The following is a 22,561-nucleotide window of genomic DNA, read 5'->3' as shown; positions in this document are numbered from 1 at the left end:
GTGTCTTGTATGCTAATTTTATTAACTTTGTAAGCAAATGCCTAAATTCTCTTACAATCAGTAAGCTTAAGTATTTGCTGAAGTCTTTTGCTGAATCAGGTGTAATCCAGGTTTATGCCTTTGCCTAGCAAGCATTGCATATATCCTTAATTCAACCTGGAAGGTATTTTTGCTATGCTTAAGCCAAAAAGACATTTTTCTTTATATAATACAATTTGATTCTTTGCTAACCTGAAATTATGTTTCAAAGAAACCAATATCTTAGGCAGATGGCTCTGTGGCTTTTTCCAGTTCCAGTAAGATTAATTTATTAATAGATCGGTTTGATTCAGCACGCTTCTTGCATCACCTTTCAAGAGGCTGCCTTAGACATCTCATTGGAGTGCAGGTTTAATCAAAGCGTTAGATTTTTGTATTAATGGTCTAAAATCTTTATTTAGAGTAGTTTCCTGAGCTGTAGTGTGCCACTTAAATGCTGGTAAAGTTAGACCAAGAAATTTATTACTTTCAAATTCTGTAGTTAATTTTTTTGTAGAGAAATAACAGATTTATAATACGTTTTTAGCATTTTATCATTTATAAAGCCATAAAAATTGTTTTGATCGTAACAGGCATAAACTCTGACATGATACTTTGTCCTGCTGCTTTTCTCAAAGGCTGTATTTTTTCTAATTCTTTTTTTCTAGGCATTTGTGTCTGAGAAAATGTAATACTTCCCTTGATCCTTGCTCTTCCTTCTTCTTTAAACTGTTTAAGATGTTGCTGGTTGAAGAGAATTGAAAGAAGGCTCCCCGTGCCCCCAAATCCATAGTCTCTTGTGATACCCTGATATGTTCTTTCTTAATCTGTCTAACAGTCTAGGAAATATGAGCGTGATTGTATACAAATGCATAGAAATAAACAAAAATTTAACTTGAGTTACTGTAAAAACATGACTAGCAGCAGTATAGAAGGGAGAGTGACGGTAATCATAGCAATAAAAATTAGCAAGGAGCGATAGTTTCGGTCCTGGGTTGCACATTCAACTTGTATTGTGAAAATAAAGAACTTCCTATCTACCTAGACATATATATGTGTGTGTGTATAGAGAGAGACTGATATTGGTCAGGTATTTCCAGTTTGGAAATTTAAAACACAAGCTGTATTGGTTCTTAAAAGGCTTTACTGACTTTTGTCACTTGGTTTTTCCACAAAGCAGTCCAAGAAGTACCCTTGTACTTACATGGGGCAGCCTTGGTAAGGTTGTAAGGCTGGGCTCTGGTTCTTGCAGTGGATGGGCATGGGCAGTTATTTTTACCCTGTGAAGATAATCAGTGGCCTTTGGCAGTCCAGTGGGACAGAGACTTATGAAAGAAACATATGGTGCACTGCCGCATGACAATTTCTCTTGTCTGTTTTTGGACCAAGAAGGAAAGATCCTTCCGCCTCTCCTCTGCACTGGTGAGGCCACAACTGGAATACTGCGTCCAGTTCTGGGCTCCCCAGTTCAAGAGAGACAGGGAACTACTGGAGAGGGTACAGCAGAGGGCAACTAAGATGATTGAGGGATCAGAGCATCTCCCTGATGAGGAAAGGCTGAGAGAGCTGGGACTCTTTAGCCTGGAGAAGAGAAGGCTGAGGGGAGACCTTATCTATGTTTACAAGTACCTAAAGGGTGGGTTGAAGGAGGATGGAGCCGGACTCTTTTCAGTGGTTCCCAGCGACAGGACGAGGGGCAACGGGCACAAGCTGGAACATGGGAAGTTCCATTCAAATATGAGGAAGAACTTCTTTCCGGTGAGGGTGCCAGAGCCCTGGAACAGGCTGCCCAGGGAGGGTGTGGAGTCCCCTTCTCTGGAGATCTTCAAGCCCGGCCTGGATGCAGTCCTGAGTGATGTGCTCTGGGCAACCCTGCTTTGGCAGGGGAGTTGGACTGGATGATCTCTAGAGGTCCCTTCCAACCCTGACAATTCCCTGATTCCGTGGTTCTCTCTGTTGTGTAAGGCTGAGGAAAAGAGAGAGCGTATTTTTTGTCATTCTTACCAAGAGTTCCAAGGCAAATCACATAGCATGTTACTTCATTTGCCTTCTTGAAATTTAGTTTGGACTCCTGAAATGATGTCTAATGTAATAGATCGACCAAGCGGCTGACACATGCTCGTGTTCCTTCTTTCATATGCCTTTGTCTACGTAACGTAGTTGCCTTGTTTGCATGTGTGTCTGTGTGAGATCCTCGCCACCTTCCAGTCTGGTTTCCCTATGAACAGAGGTCTAATGTAATGCCCTGTAATTCGTTGTAACTGGAATGTTCCCTGAACTTCATCAGAAATTCACCGTTATCTGAATTTAACATTAGTGCACCCTGGTCTGTCTTTTGAAAAGCTCAATTAACTGTTCATAATTGAGCTATGGACAATGCATTCTTATTAGTCCTATAACCAAAAGTGTATTTAATTTGTGATTGTGGATTACTTTCATGTTTTCCTGCCTCTTGTGTAAATAATGTCCAAATGGAAAAAAAACAAAACCAAAACCAAGCACCTCCCCAACCCAAATATTTTACCTTAAGTCCTTTTTTTTTTATCTTAAGAATAGTCAATCTGATTTTTGTTTTGCAGATTTTCCTCTCTGCTTCTGTTTTTACTTTTATGCCTCCTGTACCAGGAATTTAGTTTAAATCCTAATCTCAAATGCGCACACTTGGCTTTGATCTTTTTTAAAAGAAAGATTTGAAACAAGACTTTCTGTTTAAAAGTTCTTCATTTCTGGCTCCGCTGTCATTATGTGAACAGAAGGATGGTGAGTTCTCACTCTGTGTGCAGTGCACAGTATGTCCTGGTTGCAGGACACTCCTTATGGTTCATTGTTAAAGAGTAAAGCACGTAAAGGAGCACCTCTTGACTTCCACTGGCACTCTAACAATGAATTCTGACTTGCAGTCCCAGGCAAGGGGACTTGAAAAAAAACCCCTCTAAAATCAACTGAATTTAACGTAAGTGCACCCTAGTCCATCTGTTAGATTACTAGTTCCATAAATTAGGAAGGTGAAACCAGGGAAGAGACTGATAGCAGAAGTGAGTAAGTGGTGGACTGGACTCTTCAGAGTGGTGCTGAGGTACTTTCAGTGACTATTTTTTTTTTTTTTTCTCATTTGAAGAGAGGTTTCCGAGGTTACTGCGTTCCTGCTAATGTCTGATCTCTACTGCTGCTTCAGTTACTGCACTGAAGTTGATGTGAAGGTTGGCCCAGTAATGTTCACAGTGATACTTGGTCAGTTTGGAAAGGGAAACACCTATATCTTGGATGTTAGCATTTCTCAAACTTGTCAGTGTTCTCTCTTTTTGAGGGTGATAATTCTTTTCTCTATCTGATTTGCATCAGCTTGCTATTGAGGGAATTCAGCATGTGTATTCAGAAAGGTGGGAGAATTCCTCTTTGAAGGTTTATAACAATACAAAATTAGAGCAGAAGCCAGATTTGCAAGATGTCAAAATATGTATTACTTTTCAGAGAGATGGCTGCTACTTTGGTAATGACAGTTTAAACATAGTGTTTCTCTTGAACTTACTAACCTTGTTCCATACTTACACGCAGTTGCATTTCAAGCGCTGCAGATAATGTATCAAACTTTCTCAGAAAAATAAAGGCAGTTTTGGAGGAAGAGACACAAACAGAATACCACAAACTTTTCACGTGAATGCCCAGGGTTTGTCAATCATTACATTGTTATTTTAAAGTGATTTTTGAAGTAAAGGTGTTTTATTTTTAAAATAATTGAGCAACCTGGAAAAGATTTGCTTTAGTGAGATCAGCAGAACACTGGCAACTTTTACACCTTAGTTAACACGGCACTGTTGAAAGTATAGGTTAAATCTATCATGACCAGCAGTGGACCAAATGGTGGCAACTTTGCTTCTCATATGGGTTCATGTGAGTTTGTTTCTGCGTTGTGCTGGTCCTTATGTTTTGTTTTGTGGCTAGTTTGGGTTTTTTTGGTGGTGGGTTTTTTTAAATTTTTTTATTTTTTATTTTTTTTTATTTCAGTATGGGTTCTTCTTAACTCTCTGAGATTTTGGGCAGAGGGAATCAAGGACTTAAATGAAAACTTTTGTCGTGTTGTTTCCAGGAGACGACTGTATGAATGAACCTCTGTGGCTGACACATTTTTATGGGAGTCTATAAATCCAAACACATTCAATAAGGCTGAAGACTTCAAGGAATTTTTTTCTTCACAGGCGGTGTTTAGCATGTTATATCACCATGCATGCAACTCCTTCAGTGCTGCCTGGCATTGGGCTAGAATAAAAATGTTTGCAGTTGAAGTCCAAGAGGTTACTGTGTAAGTTTTGTACCTGACACTTGCAGCTCAAAGGAGTCTTCAGATTTGTCCTGATTGTATCCAGGAGCAGTATTTTGCAGATCCTTCTGTCTTCAAAATATTTTGCCCTCTGTTAGATAAAATATCACTGTAATGAACTGTGTAATGAATAAACCTTCAGATTCAACGAGAATTGTAAGCTGTTGAGGGACATGATGACTTGAAATTGCTTTTTATGGGCATAAACCTTGCATTACTTAAGTAGCAGAAGTGCTGTGATGGAGTGTTGTGTATTTGGCAGTTAATTTGCTGGGGCTTTCCAAAAATGAAAAAGTATTTTAATGTATGCTAGTGTTTTTAGATAAGAACTCTCATTTGTTGAGAGTTCACTCACCTCTCAGTGTTGAGTGTTTATGGGTAAGAATCAAGGGGAAGGCCAGTAAGGCAGACATCATGGTGGGAGTTTGTTAGAGACCCCCCAACCAAGATGGTAGAGGTTGATGAAATATTTTATAAGCAGCTGGCAGAGGTCTCAAGATCGCTCGCCCTTGTTCTCGTGGGGGACTTCAACTTCCCAGATGTCTGCTGGAAATATAACACAGCAGAGAGGGAACAGTCCCGGAGGTTCCTAGAGTGTGTGGAAGACAACTTCCTAACATAGCTGGTGAGGGAGCCAACCAGGGAAAGTGTGCTACTGGACCTGCTGCTTGTTAACAGAGAAGGTGTTGTGGGGGATGTAAAGGTTGGAGGTTGTCTTGGGCAGAGTGATCATGAGATGATAGGGTTCTCAATTCTTGGAGAAGCAAGGCAGGCAGCCAGCAAAACTGCCACCTTGGACTTCCGAAGGGCAATCTTTGGCCTGTTTAGGAGCATGGTTGAGAGTGTCCCTTGGGAGACAGTCCTGAAGGGCAAAGGTGCCCAGGAAGGCTGGTCATAATTCAAGGAGGAACTCTTAAAAACACAGGAGAAGGCCATCCCCAGGTTCCGTAAAACGAGCCAACGGGAAAGAAGACCAGCCTGGCTAAATAGAGAGCTTTGGCTGGACCTCAGGAACAAGGAAAGTTTACAATCTCTGGAAAAGGGGGTTGTCAACTTATGAGGAATACCAAGATGCAGTGAAGCTATGCAGGGGGAAAATTAGAAGGGCCAAAGCTCAAGCAGAACTTAACTTGGCCACTAGGGGTAAAGATAACAAGCAGAGGTTCTTTTCAGTATATCAGCAGAAAAAGGAAGGCTAGGGAAAATGTAGGCCCACTGATGAATGAGGTGGGTGCCTTAGTGGTGGAAGACACAGAGAAGGCGGAGTTACTGAATGCCTTCTTTGCTTTGGTCTTCACCGCTAAAGCTGTCCCTCATGAATCCCAGACCCTGGAGACAAGGGGGAAGGTCTAGAGAGAGGAAGATTTTCCCTCTGTAGAGGAGGACCTGGTTAGAGACCACTTGGCCAAACTAGACATCCATAAGTCCGTGGGCCCTGACGGGATGCCCCCGCAAATGCTGAGAGAGCTGGCAGATGTTATTGCTGGGCCACTCTCCATCATCTTTAAAAGGTCATGGAGAACAAGAGAGGTGCCTGAGGACTGGAGGAAGGCAAATATCACACCAGTCTTCAAAAAGAGCAAGAAGGAGGACCCAGGGAACTACAGGCCAATTAGTCTCGCCTCCATCCCTGGGAAGGTAATGGAGCGACTCATTCTGGATGTCATCTCCAACCACATTGAAGAACAGGAAGTTATTGGAAGGGCCTGCCCTGCCCTTGGGTCACACCAACCCCCTGCAGCGCTACAGGCTGGGGGCAGAGTGGCTGGAGCTGCCCGGCAGAAAAGGACCTGGGGGTGTTGGTGGACAGCCGGCTGAACATGAGCCAGCAGTGTGCCCAGGTGGCCAAGAAGGCCAACAGCGTCCTGGCCTGTGTCAGGAACAGCGTGGTGAGTAGGACTCGGGAGGTGATGGTCCCCCTGTCCTGGGCACTGGTGAGGCCCCACCTCGAGGGCTGTGTCCAGTTTTGGGCCCCTCACCACAAAAAAGACCTTGAGGGGCTGGAGCGGGTCCAGAGAAGGGCAACGGAGCTGGTGAGGGGTCTGGAGCACAAGTCTTATGAGGAGAGGCTGAGGGAGCTGGGGGTGTTCAGCCTGGAGAAAAGGAGGCTGAGGGGAGACCTTCTCGCTCTCTCCAACTCCCTGAAAGGAGGGTGTAGCCAGGGGGGGTCGGTCTCTGCTCCCACGTCACAGGCGATGGGACAAGAGGAAACGGCCTCAAGCTGCACCAGGGGAGGTTCAGATTGGGTATTAGGAAAAATTTTTGCACTGAAAGTGTTATTAAGCATTGCAATGGGCTTCCCAGGGAAGTGGTGGAATTGTCATCCCTGGAGGTATTCAAAAGACGGGTAGACATAGTGCTAATAGTTTAGTAGTGTTTTTTGTCAGGTTGATGGTTGGACTAGATGATCTTAAAGGTCCCTTCCAACCTAGACAATTTTGTGATTCAGTGGGCACCCGTGTTCCCCAGATGTTCCAGGCACACTGGGAGCAGTGAAACCTGTGGCTTGCAGTGACATCTGCAGTAAGTCTGCAGCTTGTCTCCACCTAAAACTTCTGATGCCATTGGCTGCGTGATGCCATTTGTGATCGAAGGAACCATAATGCCACTTGATTTTATCACCATTGCTCAGATGTCGGAAGCAGACTGAAACCCTGAGAAGTCACACCAACATATATGTTGAAGGTACAAAATTCTGAGGTACAACAGGCCTGTGCACAGCTTGTTTCAGCCCAAGAAAATCCAATCCATGCTGGTAGTTTGTTCCTTTGGGAGAGGACAGTGTCCGTGGAAGTGTATCCCTGTTGCTTGCTAGGGCCCTTCCTGTCAGGCAGTGTTGCAAGGTTTGTTTGGCTTTGCAAATGAAGCGTGTTTTCTGATAGGGATTATATCAAAATAAATAAGCTTGGAATGCTGAATGGATAACATAGTTCCCTTGGGAACGGGTACCTAATTAAGCTTGGAGAGGTCAGATCTGATACAAAGAAAGTGGAAGTCAAGTCTCTCAAAGATGTATGCAGTTGCCAAAATTAGGATTTATTTTTTTAAACTATTTTTTTACAGAAGCAGCAAGATGAAACATTTTGAATAAAGAAACTATGATTTTGCACCCATTTAGCTTCAAATCATTTCAAACTACTTTATAAACCTGAGGTTAAACAGATTAACTCAGGAGGGACAGTAGCTAGTGCTCCATTTACAGTTCAGATTGGCAAACTAAACCACGGTGCAGAGGGCTAGTGCAAAGTCCAGTAAAAATCTAGTTTTAGCATCTTGGCTTCCACTGGCTGGTTTAACCCGTTAGCTGTACCCAGCTTCTGACTGAGTTTTTTTGTCCTTTGCTTCTGAACTTTTTTGGAGCAAATTCAGTGATCTGATAAAGGACCCAATCTCTGGTTAGTGTTTTAAGTTATCAGGAGAAACTCACCCATTTTTGATCCTAGGAATATTCTGTTTCATTGGAGTTTTGAAGAGGTTCTTCTGTTTTATCCTTTTTCCAAATGACCGATGTACCACACGTCTTGCCCTGTATGTGTTCTTTGGACAGTTGGAGAACAGTTTTCACAGTGTAAGTTAGGACTATGACTTTGCAAGGTTAAATTTCACAGCATGGAAGAAAGCCACATTTTGAGGTGGCAAAGATATGTGAACAGTACATTTCTGTATCTTGGGATAACTGCGTTCCTAGTTACTTGTGCAAGGTAGTTGCTTGTCTACTCCCAAGCAGACAGAAGGGAGTTGCGCATGAGTCAGGACTGTAGGAACATGGCTTAGATGTTAGAGTACTCGATTACTCATGCGTTATTTCTAAGGAACTTCTGGAGAGTTTCTCAAACTTCAGCTGATTCTCTTTGCACCTCGATGAGGTTGGCTACGTGTAGTGTTAGCGTTATTTCAGCAAATAAAAAATACGGAAGCTGAGGAATTAATAAAATGGCGCTAAAACATCACTGTTGGAATTCTGTTTTGAATTCAGAGAGCTCCTGGCTGTGCGTGTTCTGTCTTTCCCTGTAGCAACTTTATCACAGAAGTAGGTGAGGGAAAAAATGTAATGTGTGAGGAAGCTTTTCTGGTGTTACTTGGCTTTTGCTTGCTGTGTGATAGCATTATATGGGAGTAAATATTTGTATTTTATTGACAGTCATGAGCCAAGCCCATTAACAGTTTCTCAACTGCAGTTGTCTTTGCGACTTACAATACAATTTTTTTGTTTGTTTCTTCTAAACTTAACTTCAAAACTGCCTTACACTAATCAAGTAGGAGGGTTGTTTCCATAGGGCAAAAAAAATTGTTCTGAAGGGAGAGTGGAAATGGTGTATAGGTGCACCGAATCTCAGTGCTGATTTTACTGTATCTATTCTCTTTTTTTTCTTTTTGGGAACACGATTATGTGTTGTTTATTAAATATTGTAGTGACTGCAGAGTGCTTGTTCAGTTTGCAAAAATGTTTAATTTGAAGAGGAAAATTCAGTGGATTTTGGGCACGCTTTAGAGTTGTTCATCTGGCACGGAGTGCTGAGGGTACTTGGTGTGTCCAGGACAAAAGTTGCAGGTAGATACTAATATCACACAACTGGAGATGTTCTATTTCAAATAAAAATAAAAGTTGTGTATTACTCTTGTAGGTTTCTAATCTGAAGTTAATATCCCAGTAACATCCCTTTGTGTTCTAGAATTTGGATTTACATTTTTAATTTTGTCATGTTACAAGCTGTATCTTTGAGAGCACAGATTTATTTGAAGATACACTGCACTCAGCGTCCTTCAGTCTGTTTGTCTCCTTACTGAGTAAGGGGGTTTATGATCTGAGTGTTTTGGGGGTGGGTTGGAGAAGGGGGATGGTAACTGACAGGCATGTCAAAAGAAGAAAATAAGCAGAGAAGTTTCTTGTTTTCAAGACTTAACTCCAAAGCTGTAGATTTAAATAAATAGATAAGTGTGTGTATATATAAAGACACATATTAAATATTTCTATGGGCTTACCAGTTGGGCTCCTGACATTTATTTGTGCAACAGTCACAAGGTCTCCTAACATCACTGTAACTTTACAGTGGCTTTACAGTGGCATGATCGCTTTGCAGAGGATATCAGTGACTTCATTTGGCTGCTCTTTTCACCCTTTCTCATAAATATTGTAACATGATTAGTAGTGAACTAGAATGAACGGATTTTTTAGCAGGTCACATTATGTGTTTGATGAACAATCCTCCACCTACACATCCTGTGTGTTACACATAAGCTGTTGCAGGCATGCCAGCATTTCTTACTTGACAAAACTGTACCTTGGAAGAAAGTGATTCATTATAGCCAAATGGTTAAATTGCTTTTGCAAAAGCAATATGATAGTGTTTGACATTTGGACTTCGAAGTGTACCTTTGGTAATATCGGGCCCATTCTTTGAAGATGGTTCTTCCTCTGAAAGATCACCTACTTCTTGCAAAAAGAAAATAAAAAGGAAGATAAAAATGAAAGATGCATTTAGGAATGAAAAAAAAAGCATTGAATTATAAATTCCAGATATTCTAGCAAATGACCTGTTCTGCAACGGTGGGGGGCACTGTTCTGTCTCTGTTACAACAAGTGGGGACAGATTTTATTTCCTTAGTGCCAGATATCCTGCCATTTGTTGACATTTTTTCCTGTTTGAGTTAACATTTATCTAATGTCGGTTGGTTACTCATTAACTGATGTGACTGGTGTTAAGTCATATCAAGGAAAATTACCTGCAGATTCACTGGAGTCAGAATTCTTCATCAGAGTAATTATTTTAAATCTTTCTGAAACTAAGGCTCTATTCAGGAAGTATCACACCAGGAGAGTGTTTCCATGTTACCTGTGTATGCCAGAACAGGTAGTTCTTCTTTCAAATATTTGCTTGGTTATTTGTGGGTAGGCTAATGTGTCTATTTGCATGTGTGTGTATGCATGGGGCATGGAAGACATAACTATTTTTGTAAATCAGAAAAGGCAGTCCCATATTTTGGTATTGCTTGTTAATATGTGAATGTGAATTCACAGAAATACAGAAGCTAAATGCACCTTGGTTGTGTGGAACTGTGAAATATTGCACTGATGCATATCCAGTATATTTCTCATAAGAATAAAGATACTATTAAAAGCTGAAAAAGCAGGTGATTGCAAATGTCTTTTTTTAAGATCAGCTGTAGCTTCAGTTGGGGGATCAGAAAAGTATTTCTGAAATGCATTGTTTTGTACGGTTGGTACACAGTGTGTGTAACCTTTTAAAGCAATGAATGAGACGTACTCCATTTTCTATCTCTGCATTGATAATGGGTTGAAGTCCCGCAATCTTGCTTTCTAGCTCTATACTTTTTCTCTAAATAATTTTTTTGAGCACGTCTCGGACCTTTGCAAACCAGGAGACAGAGTTGGAGCCACTCACGTATCCTTAGCTTAGGTTGTCTAGAACTTGTGATAGCCTTTCTGTTACCTGTGAACATGTCAGTTCTTTTGCTTTTAACCTGTGTCTGGATTAACAGTGGAAGAATTTGCTGCAACTGCTCATGAGAACTGAAGTTCAGATGCTTAGATATCTAGACTATTTTGCTTCAAAGAAATATATTATATGTGTATATGGAGTCAGAAGAAAAAATAGTCGGTGCACCTTGGTGATTCAATTAATTGAATTTTGTAGCTCGAAAACAGAATCTCAGAATGCTGTGGGGTTGGAAGGGACCTCTGGAGATCATCTAGTCCAACGCTCTGCCAGAGCAGTAGCAGTGCATCCAAGTCCTTGGCTGTGTGATGCATTTTGAGTGCTCTGCAGTTTAGTGACAGTTCCGTGTAGTGGTAAGTGGCAGTGTGCAAGGGCAAAGGGATTGCTGTGTATACCAAAAAGGGTATTATGTGACTCTGGTAGCCCTGCAACAGTGCCATCCAACGTGAGTGGTCATCTTTGTGAAAAGAAGGTGCTGAAGACACACAACGAGGGAAAGATGGAGCCTATCTGTAAATTCAGGTTGCTATGTATAGCCGTTGTAGGCAGAGTGAAGCTCAGAGAAGAAAAAAATCAAGCGTTACCTGTAATGTTAGCTCTCATCTTCTTACAGCCTTGAGTCTGAGTTGCCTGAATAAAGTGCCACACCAGACAAGGTCCGTAATTCTCTGCTGTGAAGTTCTGTTCCAGTGGATGTCCCCAGTGCAGTTGTGTTAGACTAACGGGGATTTTTCTTTTTCTTAGGAGTTATTTGTAATTATTGAGAAGGTTACAGCAGAGTTGTGTTTTGGTTAGCCAAGGGGAAAGGAGAAGCAGGATTCCTTGAGGGTTTTTAACAGTGGAGGGAAGGGAGAGATGATACTTAACGTGCATGGTATGTGGTGCAGGGTGCACATGGCTTTGTTTCTTCCTGCTCTGCCTGGTGGTTTGCCACTTTGGCTTGGAAGGAGAATCGGTGGTTGTAATTGAAGGTGGCATGTGAAGTTTTATATGCTGTGTCAGGCAAGAGGTCACAGACGCAGATGTTGTCTTTGCTTTCAGCAGCAGAATTGCTCTCATGACAGCTTAGTTAACATCTTCCACACGTTTAGTATGGGTGTTCAGTTGGATAGACTAGTGAATCATGAGTGTCAGTCATGAAATGAGCTGCAGAAATGCAGCTGGCTAAGACTTTGGACTTGTAAACCCACTGAGGAGTCAGAGGGTGCAGTAGACAAACCTCAAGGGCTCGTATCTGTCCTGTTTTCTTTAGGGATAGTGCGGAGGTTGTGAGGAGGCTAGGAGTTGAAAGTCAATGTGCTACTTTTTATTTTTTATAAGTACTTTGTGATTTAAGAATCAGAGATACGTCTTTTTCACAGGCGGTTATGGAGGGAAATGCCCATCCCTTCCATGCTGGTGGTTAAAAGCTGATCCTGAGAGTTAAGACCAGCGTGGTTGTGGTGGTGTAGTCAGTTCTGTCCCATTGTCCATGCTGCCTACAGGACTGATGTTTCTTTTTGTTCGTAAGAACAAGCTTGCTCTGTTGCACGGACCGCATCTTATTGTTATTATTCTAAGGATTATAAATGAGACATCACGCCCCTTGTGCTCAGTGACCCGCTCTGTATACCGTGACTTGAGTTCACCGGTAGCTCCCAAGGGAATGTTCCACGTTTGTAGTCCAGGTGCCGCTGTGGAGTTTCTGGTGCAGAAACTGCTCTGCTGGCCGAGAGGCAAGTCTGTCCTGGGGAGCCCTAACTGTGAAGGCGGACACATTAAATGAAACAATTTTCACAGGGGTTAACCTCAAGGTACTTGTTAAGGTGAAGGTACCTGATGACTATTACTGAAGCTCAGCTCAGTGGCTTAAATCGATGAACCACAGTCTGTTGACTGTGTGAGGTCTGAGGGTGCCTGCGGTATGGGACTGTAGGAAGAAGCTAACACTTGCTTTTCCCTAGATCATCACATAATCCAAGTTAGTCATGCTTTTCCTGGCTTTTTTGTGTGTTTTGATTTTGACTATTTAAACAAGGTTGGTTGGGGTTTTTTTGGTGTGATGTCTACAGAACATGCTCTCCATAGGAAGCCTCTTAACTTGGAGCCAGGTCTCTGAAGCTGTGTGAATCCATGGAATATGTTTTCTGCTTGCTCTGCTCATGTGGTAACCCATAAAATCCAGACCAAGGATAGGGTATTGGGAACCGCTGAAGTTCTAGGTTACTTGAAAAGCGGAATGCTTTTCTATTAACTAAAACCGAGATGATAATAGAATATCAGATATTCTGCAAAGTATTGAGGAGGGGGGAGGAGGTGGGGAAAAGCTGCTGCAGCTGGGAGCAGCTGTGGACACTCGGATTCTGCACCTGGTCTGGTTGGTGCCCCTTTGACTCTGCCTGGATTTCACAGTGTTTGAGAGAGCTCAGCCAACTGGATTGGATCATTTCCAAAGGAAGTATCTTTTTTTCCTTATTTTATTATTTTTAATTCCAGGTGGTGACACCCTGCTTTTTTCCAAGCAACTACAAACCGGTAAGTATTTTTGGCACTACTGATACCATCAGGTTTTATTAGGTTATAGGTTAGGTTATTCCTGTAGCCTCTTACAATCTCTTGTTACTTCAGTACTGTGCCATCACCTTTCCCCTGTGAGGCCTTGGCAAATCAAGGAGCTATTCCTGGAGCTTGTTACTGTGTCCTGTCACATACAGGAATCTAGTGGTTTTATTGAGCGTTTTGCAAGGCTGAGGATTAACTGGGTGAAATGTTTTCTGCTGTTTAGGATTCATCTTAAACTGGACTGAACAACCTGCCTGTGATGCAGCAACCATGTGCAGTTGTCCATATTACATTATCTGCTTTTGTTTGTGTGCTTTAAATAAAAAGTAAAAAAAAGACATTAATTGTTTCAACATACCAATGTCTCGTGTGAGCTTGAAAGTACAAGTAGTGGATGATTCGGTTGGGGCCTGTTATTTTTTGTTGATGGTGGAAGAGAGCAAGTTAGCTTATTCAGAATAGGAAAATGATAAAACTTTTTTGGCTTGCATGACTGGATTTGGTTATTTTAGCTCCAAAGGTAATATGAATGGTGCCTAGAGGGTGGAGTGTAACAGTTACTGAACCAGCACTGCCGCCTGCTAGTGTCATTACTGGGACTGATCAGCCAACAGCTGATGCCCAAGTGTCAGCCAAGAACTCTGTGCATTGTAAGTATGTGATGCAGCCACAGCAATTAAGAATCCTACATCTCACTTCTGCCTTGCTATGTGAAGTGGCCAAGTCACTTGGCATATTTCTGTGTCTTGATTTCCCTGCTGGAAAAATACAGGTATTGGTACTTACCTATTATGAACCGCAGAAGTAAAAAGATGCTATGGAAGTGTTGGTTTGTGCTTTTCTTAATTACTATCCTTTAAAAGAAAGACTGGAAACCTAAATCAGTGATTCATGGTATTATGAGGAATGTGACTCACAGGAGGTCTCTCCTAATTTTGACCCAGCAATTTTATGAATTAACCCATGTCAGAGTCTGAGGATCCTGTACGGCATTACTGCTAAAATTATAAATAGAAAAGAAACCCTTTCTTATGTCTGCAGTTCACAGTATTAGATTTATACTGGCAACCACAGTTACTGTTTTTTTTTGTTGTGCACACAACCTGAATATTGAATTTGACATGGAAAATTTGTCATTGGGATTCAGTAACAATTTTAAACATAGAGGAACCTGCGGCATGTGCTCCCAGTCATTACTGTTCATGGTTGAAGTTGGTTTATGTGAACTGTGAATATGCTGATGATCTGGGCCCAAGTGACTCCGTGACCTGCGGATAGTTGAACAGTATGGATGGCAAAAGTGGCATAACCTGTTTTAGTTTACTAGCAGGGATGTAGCCAGAGGTCTGTTCAGTCCCCGAATAAAATGTTTACTAGTTTTAGGCAGAAGAAAGGGTGGAATTATATTTAGATTTTTTGCAGGGAAAGCTGTAGGTGAGGTATTTTCAGTACATATTGTGCGGTATGTTCTTATTACTGGGAGTGAGACTGAACAATGTGATTTGCTTTTGATGAGAAATGTGACATTTTTAGATTAGGAGTCTGCCTTGTGCACAAATAGATTTTACTCGTTTAGTTCTTTTGTTCTGAAGGAGGATAACCTGTGACCATATTAGCGTAAGCAACTTCTTTTTACAACTAATTTGAGTGTAAAATTTTGAGAACATCAAGAATAAGCAGTTCAGATCTTTAGATAATAGGGAGGGCAGTACTCTGTCCAAATTAACCAAAACTTTGTTGCTTTGCAATTTGCTGCTGAACCATGGATTTGTCCCTGTTCATTCCAGCCAAGGAATTCCAACGTTTTAGTTCTCACATAATAAACCATGCATACGCCTGCTCTAAATTAGTGCTACATATATTTAGCCAATGTAATGGTTGCCTGTATTGCTCTCCCAAATGTGGCTTCTAGCGAGAACTGTAGTTAAACTTTCAGTGGCATGTTTGTTGGAATACTGTTGAAGCCTGATGAAACTCACAGATCCTCTTTTTTTTTAAGAATGTGGGTTTCATTGATTATTTTCAGCTTAGATAATCTGTTTCCAAATAAGCCCTTTCTTCCAATTTCTCATGAGCCATGAGAAGCTTTGTAATAACATCAGGACCCTCATATATCAACCGAGTGCAGCTGTTAGGAGTTTCAGGTGCTAAAATATAAACCAGCTGCTGTTAAGTGTTCTAATACTACCTAATGTTGTCATACACGTTTATCTGGCCGGAGAAAGGGGCATGATGTTAGTCCAGCTCTGTTAAGTCAAATGTTTGGTGCACTTAATTTTATTATATGAAGAGGCAATAGGTTGTTTGTGGCAATGGGCTTTCATTGCAAGACGTATAGCATGACCTAAAGATTTTAAAAAAGGGCAAAAAAGTGGGGGGAAAAAAGGTGCCATGGTCATTGGTTTGTTTGTTTTTTTTTTTTTTATTCTAAGACCTGACTTAGGCTATATAACAGTTCTCCTAAAATTTGATAAAAATCAAATGTGACAAGGTCTGTTTAAACAGCCTTTTCTGGAATTGTTGAATCTTATTTTGAAAGACTGACAAATACTCAGTTGATCTTATTTTTTAAAATCAGTATTTTTAATTAAAAAAAAAATTGCTTACGAGTGCGCACATTTTTCTTAAACAAGTCTCTTGCTCTAGTGGTGCAAAAAGACAAGAAGGTTTATGCCCTAGCCTTAAAGCTCCAAATACTTTTCACTTCATCTGTTACTTTGATAAGATAAAAATAAAAGTAAAATCGAGGGAAGGATATTATTTTTGAGATTCTAGGACAGTTTAAGAGGCTTCAAGGGGGCAGTAAGTTTGTCTCCTTCACTGATTTTTTTCCCCATGCTTCATGATAGTGCATCTTTGAAAAGAATAAAGGAAATGAAATCTTAATGTCTCAGAGGCCCCTCCCATGGCGGCGGGGGAGCAAAAATGACACACAAATTTCTTGAGGTTATGAAATGAAGCATAAAGGCATGAACCTCTTACCATACATGGATTCTTACCTTAAAATTACCCCATTGGTTGGAGTAACAGATCAAAACTAATGGTGGGGGAAAAGGGGCTTTTTTTATGTAGGTCAGATTTTTGGCTTTTTTTGAGGGATGTGTGTGTTTTTTCATTTGTTTTTTTAAAGGAGTGTGAGAATACCTTGGAAAAAATTGATGAAGAAATGAGTGGTGGGGTCACAAAGCCCTCATGCTAATTGCTTATCTCATTTTGTCTTGAAATCTATGGTAGTTAACGCATACCTTCATGTATCCAGCCTATTGCCAACATTTTCTCAGAAGAAACTAAAAGTGAATTTTTGTGAAAATATATTATGATACAAAGAAAAACAAAAACAAAACCCCAAGTATATATGGGGAAGAGGAAGAGAACAGAAAACCTTAAGAAAACTCAGTACTGTAACAGTGTTTGAAAGAACATGAGTCCTTTTTAGCAAAAGAAACGGTCTCATTCCTTTTTTAAATGGTGCCTGGTGAATGCAATCCTCCCCAGATGCTTTGGCTGAGAAAGATTAGTAGATACGACAATGTGTATTTTTATCCTTACTGCATTCATTAACTTTTTAAACACATCTTCCCAGAAAAAAAATAAAGCGGTTTGTTGTTCCCATGGAGCACAGTCCATCTGTTTTTAATGTGAGCCTGCAAGAGATTTCTTTGAGAAATCTCAGGTTGAATTACTGTTTGTGCTGTTGGGAAGGCCTGAGCATGTAGATGAAGGATTGTATTCTCCAGTTTCAATTTAAGTGGGGCCTCAGCACTAGAAGACATAAGATTGTTAACTTGGATTAATCACGTATTACCTCCAAATACCCTGGAGGATGGTGACAGTGACTGAGCTGAATTAGGAACTGACACACACCACGATTTCCCTCTGACAGCTACGATTTTGGTTTCCAGCTTATATTGGTAAAAGCTTTGCTGGAAAATTGCATCAAGTGGGTTTGATCTGTAATAAATTTCTGTGACTTACAGCTAAATAATTTCTGGGTTTTCCTTTTTTCTTTCTTCTTTCAAGGAATAGCATGGAAATCTTTCAGAAACCTAGGAAAATACCCAACTCTGTTATTTACAAGGACTTAGTTTTTCCTTATTTGCCATATCCAAACTGTAGCTCACAGGACCTGTGAAATGCATAAAAAGCAAGTATTATACACACACAGCAAGCATGATTTGGCGGAGGTAAAAGTCTGCCAGATCTCCCCATTGCTGTGATCTTCCCTGCCTCCTTTCCTCAGTCTCACCGGAGCGGTTCTGGCAGGGAGTGCTGCGTCTGTGGCTGCCTGTCTCGGGAACCTGCCTGCACGTCATGGGAAGAGAAACACGGCAGGGCTGTGCTGTTGCTAGTTTGTTTGCAAAGGGTGGGAATATCTACCAGCAGTTTATATTTGCCTGTTCAATTCCTGCTTTGTCACCATCCACAGAGCCATAGTTCCTGTGTTTCCACGTGAAGAAATCTTTGGGCTTTGGAGAAGCCTTTATGGAGCTGATGTTTCTCTGCTTCTGGTTCATACAGCTTTCCTGAACAGATGAGGAAGCAAAGGTGCCTTGAATCCCCCCCTGCCACCACTTTTTTTTAAAGCTGGCCCTTTCTTGCTACTCAGTTTTGCTTCATTAAACTTTGAGCTGCACTCTTTTCTCTCTTTCCTTTTTTTTCCCCAGCTTCATCAACAATATTTCTACTTTTCTTGATTTCTTGGTTTGTTAGTGCCTCACTCCCCCAGTGCCATAGATAGCAGAAGCATGGGCTGATGAGACACCTTCTTGACAAAACCTGTGAGCTGCTGCCTGAGTTGAAACACTTGACTCAATTATTTTTCAAACTTTTTTGGATTTGTGGATCCCCAGACAGGGGTTGATGTGTGCCTCTATGTAATTCATTTCTATGGGGTTTGTTTTTTATGTTCCAAGTGCTTACCAGAGTAAGGCCATGGACCCCACAGGTGTTTGGAGTAGAGGTTCAAAAATGCTATTTTAAGGTGCAGTTAGTGCCTTGTTCATAAGTATCTCTGACTTAGCCATAAAAGAGAACAGAGAATCAAACTGAGTGAATATGGACACGTGAGTATGGACACATTAATATGGACTCCTCCAAATTAATGAAATACAGTGATCCTGATTTGAGCTGTGCAGTGTATACTAAATTCAAAAGCCAGTCATTACATTTGCCAGGAGGGAGGACTTACTTTTGTTTCTAGGAAAATTAGAGAATTTAATGAAAGTTTAAGGGTTAATGAAAGTTTAAATATGAAGTTTCGTTATAATGCACTGTGTTCAGTCCCTGGTGTTCATCCAAAATGAAATGAAAATCTGACTTTCTTTGAACAAAAACGATCTGCAAAATTAAGGGATCAATGAGAGGGAAAGCTTTGGTAGTTTCCAGAGATGGATTTGCCTGCTTGTTTGTTTATTTTCTCCCAAGTTGACTCCTTTCCACCCAGTGTGGTACTGTTGTGGGGCAGAAATGTGACACTATTTACTGCAGCAGCCACATCCAGCAGTGTGATGTTCTTGCAAGGTATAGCCTGCTTCTTTCTGCTGTCTCAGCTTTCTTTTATCTAAGGGGAAATTAGCCATATTTCAGACTCCTCGGTATCACTAGTTTTCAGTTGGCAGAGAAGCTTTTCATGTATGTTTGACTTCACTAAACAGCAAATGGGCTTGCATAGATTCTGCTTGACAGCTCACACTGGAAAAGGGAAATACACGCTCCAGGGTAGGTTTCTTCTGCTTTTCCGCATAATTTTCTGTTCTTTCATAACTTATCCTGAGAGTGACAGATCTTATGTCCCTTGTGATCGTGCTTTTAGTTTGCTGAGAAAGCATTTTTTTCATAGACTGTGGAATGTGTAAAAGGAAAGAACAATACCAATCCCATCTCTATAAAATGTCTGCCAGCCAAAGTGTTTAAAAAAAATAATTATGTAGCACTAAGTATTACAGTGTCATGAAGGACTGCTGCCTGCCTTTCCAAAGGAAAAAAATCCTTTACTGTTAATTTAAAAATCAGCTTTTCCTATAGTGAGTATTCATTGTAATAAGCACAGGTATCCATGTGGACCTCTGTCTTCAGACAGAGCTGTGAAGCAAATGTGATTCCTTAGATTAAATTCTGATTTTTTGTCTGACATATAATGGTGGATCATGTTTGCTCATTGCTTAACTAATCATCAGTCCCTGGCATCCCATTCAGTTTTAGTTCAATGCCGTGTCAAAATGCCCTATTCAGCCTGGGCTCGAACACTTCAAGGGATGGGGCACCCAGAACTTGTCTGGGCAACCTGTTCCGGTGTCTCACCACCCTCACAGTGAAGAATTTCTTCCTAATATCTAATCTAAATCTACTCTCTTTCAGTTTAAAACAGTCACCCCTTGTGCTATCGCTATACTCTCCATGAAGGAGTCCCTCTCTGCTTTTCCTGTAGCTCCCTTCAGATATTGGAAGGCTGCTATGAGGTCTCCCTGGAGCCTTCTCTTCTCCAGGCTGAACAACCACAGCCCTCTCAGCCTGTCCTCATAGGGGAGGTGCTCCAGACCACCCTGCCCATAGCAGGGGTTGGAACTGGATCTGTAAGGTCCTTTCCAACCCAAACCATTCTATGAAATAATGGTGGTTTAATTTGCTTTAGGTTAATGTTTTTCACACTGGCTCAGAAATGTAGTACTTGTGTGTAAGTAACAAAGTGTGTGTGGCAGACGTGTTAGGTATGAACTTGCTTTTGATTCTTCTCACTTAATGTCATTAAATGCTGGAGAGGTTGAAGCTCAAGTGTGTTTCTTGGAGAAATGTCACAGCACTCCCTGGTAAATCTGGGGACGGGAGGGAGGGAAGCTAGAGTTCATTGGGTTTTGGGTGCCTTTAAAGTGGGATTCAAATGAGAAAAAGATGTTAACAAAGGTGGATAAACTGTCTGTCTTGAATGAATGGAAGTGGCAGAGCATCTCCTCTTGCATTCATTTAAGGGCTGATGTGTGTTCCTTGTTTGTAATTACTAAAAGAAGTATAACTTTCTTTTTTGAAGTAACAGTGTCATTTTATCTTTTTTGCTTTACTGTTTTGATATTTCTTTTCCTTCAGAGAGGCTTTTTTAGGGAGCCATTAGCAGGAATCTGTGATGGTTTTCTTCTGTGATGGCAGGAGCGGGGAGGTGGGACAGGTTTTTTTTTTAATGATTTTTCCTTGCTCCATATGAAAGTGGGTTTTATTTCTAACCATGAGAGTCTAATTTCCCTTGAGCTGATTTTATGGGAGGCTGCAGACAAGAAAGTTTTGCTATGTTTGATATTCTTGAAATATGATGATTGATGAGGTGCACAACTGTTGCACGTTAGCTATAATGCACTGTCATCACAATGATCAGTACCTTATTTTGGGTCAAAGTATAATGGATGCGCATGGGGCTAATGACATGTGAGAGATGTCTAATCTCCTATTCTCTCTAATTTCTAGTTTTACACTGGGAAAGTAATTCTCTCAATATAGGTCACAATTTCCCCATGCAGAATAGTAGTGTTTCTTTTCCTTTTACAGGTAGTATTAGGAAAAAACACCCCCAAAATGAGGTGTGATGAGATACTGTAACGTGCAGTGATGTCTTCCATGTGAGGTAGCAGGTCTTTTGCCTAAATCACCGTGTCCTCTGACTGGGAGAGACAGTGGGAGAGAACTCAATAGCTGGAAACATCATCCATGCAGTGAATATGATTGATGTCCCAGTAGAAGTAGGGAAGGAGGGAGGGGGAGGGTTTTCGCAGTTTTGTTACGGAGTTTGTAAGATCAGTATCAGTAAATTTAGCTATTCTGGTTAGAATTTTCTGTTTGCTTTACTTTTTTTCACCTGGATGTCCCATAGACTTATGTCAGTCTGGCTTCTTTGCCATCTCTTTTCCTTTTTCTCTTTTAGGAATTAAAGACAGGAGGATTTGTAATCAGCAAAGCTATGTCTTAGAGTGGTCACCCCATACCAATGTAGAAAGTAAGGACAAAGTTTCAAGAAGAAATGTCAAGCTTTCACTAAAACCTTTAGAAATTTGAGATGTGGCTGATAGTCTTGGTTAAGATCTTTAGCTTGGATATTAGAATAGACTTTCAAAGCCCCTCTTCATTTATGTCCAGTCAGGGACTTGAACTTGGATCTTCCACATCTCAAATAGGTGTACCACAGTAGTTAGCCACTGAAGAGTTTTATTTGTAATTTTAATCATGGTGTTGATGAATAAGCAGCAGGAGTTAGCAGTATTTGGCTCAAGGGGAACCATTTTAAAGCCGTGCTGGGAGCACGTGGAGACTTGAGTCCTTAGGTGGACCAGTTTTGAAAGAAAGGGGTTAGATGCTGGCCATCTGCTTAACCTCTGTGTGTGTGTATATATATGTGTGTGTGTATACAAACATGTAAATATAAACACATATATTTGCTTGAGATGTTTTTTTCACCACGACTTATTTCAGCACTCTTCCCCTTAAGTCAGAAGAAAAAGGGATCAGTGTGATCCTGCTGAGACAGTTGTGGTAGGCCCTTTGCTTCTCACGCTCTTGTGCTCCCTCTTTGTGGTACGGTGGAGAGCTGTTGCTTCTAGCAGAGTGAGAGAACACAGCACACGTCAGGAGGGGCTTCATAGAATCACAGAACGCTATGGGTTGGAAGGGACCTCTGGAGATCATCTAGTCCAACCCCCCTGCCAAAGCAGGTCCGCCCAGAGCAGGTTGCGCAGGAACGTGTCCAGGTGGGTTTGGAATGTCTCCAGAGAAGGAGACCCCACCACCTCCCTGGGCAGCCTCTTCCAGTGCTCTGCCACCCTCAAAGTAAAGAAGTTCCTCCTCATGTTTAGGTGGAACTTCTTATATTCTTACCCATAAACACTCAACACTGTCATTCACATTGTTAAGTTCTAGGCATTCAAAACCACCCCACTGCCTCTCCTTCCTTGCCTATCCCTTCTGAAAAGGTGGTGGCCATCAATTGCAGCACTCTAGTTGTGTGAGTTTCTGTGATGGCATCTATATCATAATTTTCCTGCTGTACAGTGGCCTCCAGCTCCTCCTGTTTGTTGCCCATGCTGCGTGCATTTGTGTAGATGCACTGCAGCTGGGCTAATTGCACTGCCAGTTTTTTTGTGGGACAAGCACTAATTCCCACCTGACTGCGCTCAGACACTTCTGTAGTTACCAACCTATCACTACCCCTCATGCCTTTGCTACCACGTGGATCACCATCCCCCACCTC

At 41.4% G+C, this 22,561-nt stretch overlaps 1 protein-coding gene across 1 annotated transcript in view; it reads left to right on the top strand.

Moving 5' to 3' along the window:
• TNS3 (tensin 3) overlaps window positions 1-22,561 on the top strand; it is a 263,074-nt gene that overhangs the window by 99,207 nt on the left and 141,306 nt on the right. Inside the window, exon 4 of the mRNA XM_074145629.1 lies at window positions 13,270-13,308. Within this exon, the coding sequence (XP_074001730.1) occupies window positions 13,270-13,308 (39 nt within the window). The remainder of the gene's footprint in view (window positions 1-13,269; window positions 13,309-22,561) is intronic.

The sequence above is a fragment of the Numenius arquata genome, chromosome 3 (assembly GCF_964106895.1).
Source record: "Numenius arquata chromosome 3, bNumArq3.hap1.1, whole genome shotgun sequence".
Lineage (NCBI taxonomy): Eukaryota > Metazoa > Chordata > Aves > Charadriiformes > Scolopacidae > Numenius > Numenius arquata.
The sequence above is the reverse complement of the archived record's forward strand: the minus strand, read 5'-3'. Positions and strand labels throughout refer to the sequence as shown.